This window comes from Sus scrofa, chromosome 14 (genome assembly GCF_000003025.6).
Source record: "Sus scrofa isolate TJ Tabasco breed Duroc chromosome 14, Sscrofa11.1, whole genome shotgun sequence".
Classification (NCBI taxonomy): Eukaryota; Metazoa; Chordata; class Mammalia; order Artiodactyla; family Suidae; genus Sus; species Sus scrofa.
The window spans coordinates 87,877,018-87,887,691 of record NC_010456.5 but is presented as its reverse complement, the minus strand read 5'-3'; the positions used below and the strand labels follow the sequence as shown (position 1 = coordinate 87,887,691).

The window sequence follows — 10,674 nt, the reverse complement described above, 5'->3', positions numbered from 1 at the left end:
CTGAAATGTAAAGAGAATGTAGTAAGCAGGTAGATATCTTTGGCAACGCTCAGCAATCACTTCCTCAGGGGACTGAATTCCACTTACTTCATCACTGTTCCATCGATTAGATACAATTGGCCGCAAACGTTTGACACACACAACCTCACGCATATCTTCATATGATGGATCATTGGGTACCATGTTATAATATGGCAACTGGTACTCTTCTACTATTCCTGTAGTGAGTGAGAACACAGTGGGTAAAAAAAGGTGGCTGGACAAAATACATCGATACATTCAGCACCACTTACTGAACTATGGAACTAAAACTGATTCCTACATAAAGAAAAAAATTACAGAGTAAAGGATTCACTTGTAACAGTAAATGTATGCTCTCTTTTTATGTCTATTTCCTCTATCCCCACCATAGCTATCCATATTGGACACACCAATATTGCTTAAAAATAAGACAGGCAAACCATTCACTTATGCTAAATTCTGTTTAATATTTATGTACACATTTGTTTTTACTAATGAATGAGGTTTTTATATATTTATTTTTTGTTTTGCAGTAGAAAGACAACATGTATACAGAAAAGAGTTAACACAGCAGATGTTAACCGAAAAAGGCCTGCTTACAAAAGTCCTGCTAATGCAATCACACAGCTGGGGCGTGGTCTTGGGGATCCTCGACATATATGATACCTAAATTATATAACTGGAGCTGTATTTTCTGAAGGATGAGGATACAAATATAACCAGAAACATGCTACAAAACTCCTACCTCCTGTGATACAACGACGAGCCATTTCCCAAATGATCAGGCCAAAGCTATAGATATCAGCCATTATGTAGGGCTGGAAATGGTTTTTATTCAGGCTTTCATCCAGCACTTCTGGAGCCATGTAGCGTTTGGTACCCACTCTAGTATTCAAAGGTACATCGACTTCATTTGTATCACTGAAACAGAAAACAGACAACACCCAGGTTGAGGGCCAAGGAAAAAATCATTTATCTTCTATTTCTGTTGCATTTTGTAAAAGAGTCTGTCTCTCTCTATATATAACTAAATAAAACAAAAAATCTATCTATCTACCTAATATGTTTACATTCCCTTATAGGAAATCCTTGGGTGAAATGTATTTTGAAATTTAGCATCTTTCAGGGTTTTAAAAAAGTAATATACCCTTTTAAATATTTGCTATATATTATATAACATCCCCAGCAGGATCTGGGGCATTATTCTTAATCAAAATCATTACTGTGTCCATACTATGTCCACAGTGAAAAACTAAGTACAAATATTCATACTAAGCTGGATAAATAAAGATAGTAAATATCTCACAATAGTTCAGGTCAAGTTTTGTCACCAAACAAGTTTTATGCCTAAGAAAGAGAATGATATTGAATATTTAAAAAGTGGTAGATAATTATGTCCCAGAACAAGTGAATGTGAAAATTTGAGAAGAATCATTTGCTTTAACCATTCTCATGCGATCCTTTGTAACTTAGGAGCACATTTTTTTCATTATGGGTCCAACCAACTTAGTGTTATTGTGGGTAATGTTTATATAATCATATTGATAATCTAATAATAGATGATATTTATTGTTTTTTTCCATTTTTGGAGTAAATTTTAGAGTTGGAAGACATGAATGATTTATTTTCAGGATCCCAGTTCTAGCAGGTTCTGGAAACTACTCTGAAATAGAGGTTAATATAATGTATTTTACATTTTCTTAAATAGCATCTGATGAATATATGAGCATATTAACACTCCAATGATAAAAAAAAAAAAAAAAAACAACAGGATTAGAGCACCATAATAACAAGGAAAGAAGATTAAAACTTTATAATGTGTGACTTACTATGGACTAGTACTTTTACTTATGGCCTGAAATGAATTGTGAAATGTGAAAGAGCTGCTGTATTCCAGAGTTATAACATTGAAACAATTTCAATGGTTTCCTAAAAATTTGATGTTTTCATTGTTTAAAAATATTGACAATATCAGGTAGTGATGGAGAAATGGCACACTTATACCTTATTTATGGGAGTGTAAACTGATACCTCGTGCTTTTAAAGGGATAACATGCGATATACGATAATTTAATATGTGCATGTACTACAGTACATATAATACTTTAATATGTATTATAATTTAATATGTCTAGCTAGCCCCTGCTCTATGAATCCATCATAAGCATTTGTACAAGTGCTCAAGGACATTATATACAGATAAAATGCAATATTCATTATGGCATTTTTGGCCACACCCACAGCATGTAGAAATTCTCAGCCAGGGATTGACTTTTACCACAGTAATGACCCAGGCTGCTGCAGTGACAGTGCTGGAGCCTTAACCTGTTGCACCACAAGAGAGGTGGTAGAGCAGGTTAAATGCATTTTTTAAATAACAGAGATAAACTGGAGGCAATTTTAATGGGTCATAGATGGAATAAATTATAATACATTTATAAAATGGAAAACTTTACATAACACTGTTAAAAATGAATGAAGTAGATTTATATAACTAAAATAGAAGGATGCCTAAGACTACAAAAAGTAGGAAATCAAGAATTATGTGGTGATGGCCAACAGGCACATGATGCTCAACACTGCTAATTATTAGAGAAATGCAAATCAAAACTACAAAAAGGTATCACCTCACATCAGTAAGAATGACCCTCATCAAAAAAGATATAAATACTGGAGTTCCCTTTGTGGCTCGGCAGGTCAAGAACCCAGCAGAGTCTCCATGAGGATGAGGGTTTGATCCGTTGTCTCACTCAGTCGGTTAAGGCTCTGGTGTTGCTGCAAGTTGGGGCATAGATTGCAGCTGTGTCTCAGATCCCATGTTACTGTGGCTGTGGTATAGCCAGCAGCTTCAGCTCCAATTTGACCCCTAGCCTGGGAACTTCCATATACTACAGGTGTGGCTGTAAAAAGAAAATACAGAGTTGGAGTTCCCTTGGTGGAAACGAATCTGACTAGCATCTGTGAGGACAGAGGGTCGATCCTCTGTGTTAAGGATCCAGCATTGCCATGAGCTGTGGTGTAGGTTGCAGACATGGCTCAGATCTGGCGTTGCTGTGGCTGTGGCATAGGCCAGCAACTGCAGCTCCGATTTGACCCCTAGCCTGGGAACCTCCGTATGCCATGGGTGCAGCCCTAAAAAGGCAGAAAAAAAAAAAAAAAAAAAAAAAAAAAAAAACCTACAAATACTAAATGCTGAAGAGGGTGTGGAGAAAAGGGGACCCTCTGACACTGTTGATGGGTAGGTAAACTGGTGCAGCCACTATGGAAAAAAATGGGGGTTCCTCCAAAAACTTAAAATGTGACTTACCATATGATCCAGCCATCCTACTACTGGACATAAATCTGGAGAAAACTCTAAAGTGAAAAGATACACGCACTCCAATTTTCATAGCAGGACTGTTAACAACAGCCAAGATAAGCAACATAAATGTCCATCAACAGAGGAATGGATAAAGAAGATATGGAACAATGTATACAATTGAATATTACTAAGCCATAAAAAAGTGCCATTTGCAGCAACATGAATGGGCCTAGAGATTATCACTCTTAGTAAATTAGACAGAAAAAGACAAATATCATATGATATCACTCACACACAGAATCTAAACGAATGATACAAATAAACTTATCTACAGAATGGAAACCAACTCAAAGACATAAAAAACAAATTTATGGTTTCCAAAAAGGAAAGAGTGGGAGGGATAAATTAGTAGGGGTTTGGGATTAACATATACATACTACTATATATATAGCATATATATATTGTATATAAAATACAAATAACCAACAAGGACCTATTACATAGCATAGAGAACTATACTCAATGTTTTATAACAACTTATTAAGAGAAAAGAATCTGAAAAAATTACATATATATGTATGTATAACTGAAACACTTTGCTGTACACTTGAAACACAACATTGTAATCAACTATAGTTCAATTTAAAAAAAAAGATAAACAACAAGTTGCTACTATACAGCACAGGGAACTACATTCAATATCTTGTAATGACCTATAATGGAAAATAATTTGAAAAAAATGCATACACACAAAAAGAATCACTTTGCTGTACACCAGAAAATAACGCAACACTGTAAACAGCTATACTTCAATTTAAAAAAATTTTAAATGAAAAATAAAAGAAGTATATAAAGTAGGATGCTTTTTTTTTTTTTTTTTTTTTTGGGTCTTTTTGCCTTTTCTAGGGCCACTCCCACGGCATATGGAGGTTCCCAGGCTAGGGTCCAATCGGAGCTGTAGCTGCCACAGCAATGTGAGATCCGAGCCGCGTCTGTGACCTACACCACAGCTCAACGGCAATGCCAGATCCTTAACCTACTGAGTGAGGCCAAGCATCGAACCCGCAACCTCATGGTTCCTAGTTGGATTCGTTAACCACTGCGCCACGATGGGAATTCCAGTAGGGTGTAATTTTTGTAAAAACAAAACCAAAAAAGCTGCTGCAGTGACAAAGCGGATCCTTAATTCACTGCTCCTCAAGAAAACCCCCCAATTATTTATTTATATAAATAGAAGCACATTCTGACCCATGTGTAGTGATACCTCACTGTAGTTTTGATTTACACTTCTCTAATAATTACCAGTGTCGAGCATCTTTTCATGTGCCTGTTGTATGTTTGGAATCGCACTGTCCTGAATACAAACAGTTAAATATCCTTAGGTGATTATTATAACAATTTCAAAACACCAGGTGAAGACCCACTCACCTGTTGAATTTAACAGCAAGGCCCAGGTCAGCAATACAACAACTTCCGTTTTTCTTAATGAGGATGTTTTTGCTCTTTAAGTCTCTATGAGCAATTGCAGGCTTTCCTTGAGTGCCATAAATTTCTGTGTGGAGATGGCACAGACCACAAGCAGCGGAGTAAGCCAACTTAAGCAGGGCTCTGGTATCTAGCGTAGCACATTTCAGGAAATCATAGAGAGATCCGTTTTCATGGTAATCAGTAATCAAATAGAGCTGGGTCCAGGAACCTGTACCTTTAATATCTGCAGCTATAAAACCTGTTCAATTAATGAGTTAAAAGGTTAGTTTTCAGAAGTGGGTAGGGAGAATAATGAATGTTCATTCAGGATATTGCGAATAACTTAGATAACACATACAGATAATAAAAATTTGACAAAATGTCTTGAATTTGTTATCAAAATTTTTACTTCTGCCATTTACACATTTTTGTAAACTACAGAAGTTACACTTTTTTAATTTATTTAAAATAATCTTAAAGATAATCATAAAAATGGTAATAATATGACTTAAGAAAAAGATCACATATCGTGTAATAACAGGGGGAATGTTACTAATTGATATGCTTCTCTAAAGCATGAAGAACTATAAAGAATGTGGAAAATTGGAGTTCCCGTCTTGGTGCAGTGAAAACAAATCAGACTAGGAACCATGAGGTTTTGGGTTCGATCCCTGGCCTTGCTTAGTGGGTTAAGGATCCAGTGCTGCTGTGAGCTGTGGTGTAGGTCACAGATGTGGCTCAGATCTGGCGTTGCTGTGGCTCTGGTGTAAGCCAGCAGCAGTAGCTCCGATTCGACCCCTAGTCTGGGAACCTCCATATGCCAAGGGTGCGGCCCTAAAAATACAAAAGACAATTAATTAATTAATTTAAAAAATAAAATATATGTTCAACTAAGAGTTCACTCCTAAGCCAACTCCCACCTGCCCATCAATGCTTCATCAACGCCTTTTCAGCCTGGCTCACTGACAAGCAGGTTCATAATACTGGCCTCCTTTCCCTCTCTTTTCTCTTCTCTCTCCCTTCAGAAAAAGGCCAGTGAGTGCTGGGTTGAATAATGTTCCCTCCTAATTCATGTCCTATAAATGTGACCTTATTTGGACAGAGGGTCTTTGTAGATATAACTGAGTTCAGAAGAGTGGGCCCCACCAGGGTGGAATCTTTAGAAGAAGAGGGAAATCCGGACACAGACACACAGGAAAGAAAGCCATGTGACAACAAAGACAGGAATGCTGTCTCCAAGCCAAGGAATGCCAAAGGTAGCTGGCAATCACCAGAAGCTAAGAAGAGGCAAGGAAGGGTCCTCCTCTGGAGCCTTCAGAGAGCATGGTCCTGCCTACACTTCTGGCCTCCAAACTCTGAGGGAATTAAGTTTTCAAAGAGCAATTACTTACTTATGTCTCTGTGACATAAGTTTTTATATATATATATATAAGTATCTTTAAATTAAGGTATGTACACTGTTTTTTTGGACATAATGCTAATGTACACTTAAAAGACTACAGTATGGTGTAAACAAAAATTCATATGCAGTAGGAAACCAAAATATGTGTGTCACTCACTCTGCTGTAATGTTTGCTTTATTGCAGTGATCTGGAAACCCAACGCTGAAATGTTTCCAAAATATGTCTGTAAAGTGGTTGGTTGCCATTCAGGGCTGGGTTGTATTTAAACGGGGTTTCCTTTAGCCAAATGCACATAACTGAATTCACATATGTTTTCAAAGCCCAGGTGGCAGGCTTCCATCAGCATCCCACTAACCTTGTCAGAACATGGAACTGACTAAAATCAAATGTGTACTCACCAAGTATGTTTTCATGGCGCATTAGCACAGTTTGATAGATTTCTGTTTCCCGAAACCAGCTAGCTTCTTCAGTGGTAAAAAACACTTTGACTGCCACTTTCTCACCACGCCATTTACCCATCCACACCTCTCCATATCGGCCTTTACCAACTTGCCGAACCATCTGTATCTGTTTGGCAATAGTTCGCTGAACCTTTGTAGAAAATAGTAAAATGAAAAGAACGTATTAAGACTGAGAAAGTGGTCTAATAGGCCATTCCCATCAAAAAGGGTGGTACATATACCCAAGCAATTCTAATATTAGCGCTTATATAGTAGGCCTCTGTATCTGTGGGTTCCACATCCTGGGATATGGAGACTGTAAGGGGACCTGAGCATCTGCAGATTTTCATATCTGCAGGGGCTCCTGGAGCCAGTCCCCTGAGGCAGATCCTGAGAAAGAAATGTACTGTATTTAAAAGAAAATGAAACAATGTACAATGTATTTTAAAATCACAAAATAATAGGTTAGTCTAAGTTGCAAACTCTTCGCAAAAATAGTCAATATAGGTGTTCCTCTGGTGCAGCAGGTTAAGGATCTGGTGGTGTCACTGTAGCAGCTCAGGTCAGTGTAGAGGGTTCAGGTTTGATCCCTGGTCTGGGAACTCTCAAATGCCAAGGCTGTGACCAAAAATAATAATTCCCCTGCCGGTACACACATCCCTTGGGCAGTCTCTCTAACAAGCTCTGGACTTAGCGACATGACTTGCTTTGGGCAATAGGACAACAGCAAACATAATGCAAGTAAAGACTTGAAAACTTGGGGTTTGTCCCTTCTTGCTGTTCTAGGGAACCCTGTGACCAAACCCTGTGACATAAATTATACCATCTGGCTCTAGCTGAGCAAATACAGAAAAAGAATTGCCCAGAAGAGCCACAGAATTATGAAAATAATAAATGTTGCTTCCAGTCACTAAAATTTGGGGTGGTTTATTATGCAGCAAAATTTAAATGATAGTTTAAAATATTCAACTCAGTCTGTTAAGAACCTACACTATCTGACCCCTGGCTTAACTCTCCAGGCTGATTATTCACTATAAATCCCCCATCCTCATCCCTCTTATTTATCATGTTCCAATTTTTAGAATTCACTCAAGTTCACTCCTGTCTCAGTCTTTTTGCATGCACAGTTCCCTTTATTTAAGAGTGTTGTTTCTCTATGTTAAATACCTTCACAGCACACATACCCTTCTCACCTGCACTTATCACTGTTATAATTTTATTATTTATATACATATTTGCTTGAATTCCACCCCCACTATTCATCAAATACAGATATTTACTTTGGACAATACCTGAAGTACAAGTGATTTCATTAATATCTATTGAGTGAAAAGATGCACATAAATTGCTATCTTTCATTCTTGGAAGGATTAGCAACCATTTTAAATTAAAAAAAGAAAATTAAGGCCCAGGCTGGAAATGTAATTAAAATGGGCTAGATTTTATTGAGTATCTAAACTGACTTGCATTATGCATATGTATCACTTATTAAAAATAATTTTGCTATTTTTTAAGAAAGATTACTGAGGTTTTCCTACATATAATAAAATTTACTCTTTTTGATAAGGATGTTTTGACAAATGTATAGTTATGTAACCACCAACACCACAATTAAGATAAAGAACATTCCATATCTCCCAAAAAAGGTCCTTTATCTCTTTAAAGTCAATCCCCTCCCCACCCACCTTCAGCTCCTCTTATCACTGATGTCTTTTCTGTCCCTACAGTTTTGAACACAACATAAATGGAAACATACAATATGGAACTTCTGGGTCTGGCTTCTTCCATTCAGCATAATATGCTTTGAAATTTATCTGTGTTGCTGTTGCATGTATCACTAATTTGTTCCTTTTTACTGACAAGCAGTATTCTACTCTATAAATGTACCACAATTTTTTATCCATTTACCAACTGAAGGACTTTGGAGTTGTTTACAATGTATGTCTATTATGAATAAGGCTGTTATGAACATTTATATTCAGGTCTTTGTATGGACATATTTGCGTATCTCTTCTGTAAATCACAAGATTGCTTCATTGTATAAAAAGTGTATGCTTGATTTTTTTAATTGTCAAATCTGTTTCCCAAACAGGCTGTATTTTGCATTTCACTCAGCAATGTAGGAGGTTTCCAACTGATCCCTATTGCTATCTGCACTTAATATTCTCAGTTTTAGCCACTAAAAATGTGTAGTGATATCTCATTGTGTTTAATTTGCACTTCCTTGGTGTTGCTGAGTATCTTTTCTTGTGATTATTTGCCATGCTTTTATCTTTTTGGGGAAGTGTCTGCTCAAATCTTTTGTCCATTAAAAAAAACTGGGTTGTGGTGGTCCTGTTGTGGCACAGTGGAAATAAATCTGACTAGGAACCATGAGGTTGCGGGTTTGATCCCTGGTCTCACTCAGTGGGTTAAGGATCTGACATTGCCATGGACTGTGGTGTAGGTTGCAGATATGGCTTCAATCCTGCGTTGTTGTGGCTGTGGCACAGGCCAGCAGCTTTAGCTCCGATTGGACCCCTAGCCTGGGAAACTCCATGTGCCGCGGGTGCAGCACTAAAAAACAAAAAACGGAAAAACAACAACAAAAAAAATTGGGTTGTTTGCCTCATTACTGAGTTGTAAAAAGACTGCAACACAAATTCTTTATCAGTTCTCCTTTGCTAGTTTGTGATTTGTTTTTTCATTTTCTTAAAAGTATCTTCTGAATGGCCCAAGTTTTAAATTTTGAGAAAGACCAATTTATCATTTTGAAAAATGACTCTTGCCTTTTGTGTCCTAAGAAATCTTTGCTAAAGGTCACAATAACTTTCTAAGACATTTTCTTTTAAAAATTTTATACTTTAACTTTTACATTTAGGTCTATGATCCATTTCAAGGTAATTTTGTATATGGAGTGAAGTAAGGGTCGAGATTCACTTTTTGGCAAGTGGATGCCCAACTTTTCCTACATCATTTGTTGAGCAGGCTGTCTTTTCTCCACTGAATTACTCTGGCATCCAAATCAACTGATCATATATGTGTATGTCCATTTCCAGACTCTATTCCTATCCACTAATGTACATATTTACTCTATGTCAGGACCACATGGTGTTGGCTACTGTAGCTTTACACTTTACAGTAAGTCCAGAAATCAGGTAGTGAATCTTTTTTATTCTTCTTTTTCAAAACTATTCTGGCTCTTCTGGGTCATTATATTTTCAAATAATTACTAGAATAAGCTGATCAGTTTTTTAAAAATCTGCTCTGATTATGATTTGGGTTAAACAAAACTATAAATCAGTTTTGAAATAAGTGAAATTTTTTTTTTTTTTTTTTTTGGCTTTTTGTCTTTTTAGGGCTGCTCCCACGGCATATGGAGGTTCCCAGGCTAGGGGTCTAATCGGAGCCGTAGTCACCAGCCTACGCCAGAGCCACAGCAACACAGGATCCGACCCGTGTCTGCAACCTACACCACAGCTCATGGCAACGCCAGATCCTTAACCCACTGAGCAAGGCCAGGGATCGAACCTGCAACCTCATGGTTTCTAGTTGGATTCGTTAACCACTGTGCCATGACGGTAACTCCAGGATAACTGAAATCTTAATACTGAGTCTTCTGATTCACAAACAGGATATACATCTCCACTTATGAAGGGTTTTGTTAATTTCTTTTGGCAGTGTTTTCTAACTTCAAGTGTATAGGTCTAAATCGTTAAGCTCATTCCAAAATATCTCATGTTTCTGATGCTAATTTTAATCCCTAATTGTTTGTGGACAATGTACATAAATGCAGTAATTTTTATACAGTGACTTTAAATTCTGCAATCCTGATAAGCTCACTTATTGTTTGTTATAGCTTTATGTTATCACCCTTGAGATTTTCTACGTAGATAATCATGTCCATATATGAAGACAGTTTTACCTTTCCTATTCAATTACAGAATTACTTGACTCAATGAATTTTAAAATTAGAGATTGATGTACTTAAACAAATCCAACTAAAGAAACAATTAAAAATATATCTGGATATCTAGTGCTTATTAGAAGGATCCTCTTGACC

At 36.9% G+C, this 10,674-nt stretch overlaps 1 protein-coding gene across 5 annotated transcripts in view; it reads right to left on the bottom strand.

Moving 5' to 3' along the window:
* Positions 1-10,674, bottom strand: part of BMPR1A (bone morphogenetic protein receptor type 1A) — a 148,521-nt gene that overhangs the window by 4,099 nt on the left and 133,748 nt on the right. For all 5 annotated transcript variants that reach the window (XM_021072031.1, XM_021072032.1, XM_021072033.1 and 2 more), the window contains 4 exons: positions 6,591-6,783; positions 4,751-5,048; positions 767-942; positions 88-218 (listed from right to left, as the gene is read on the bottom strand). In XM_021072031.1, the coding sequence (XP_020927690.1) occupies positions 88-218; positions 767-942; positions 4,751-5,048; positions 6,591-6,783 (798 nt within the window). The remainder of the gene's footprint in view (positions 1-87; positions 219-766; positions 943-4,750; positions 5,049-6,590; positions 6,784-10,674) is intronic.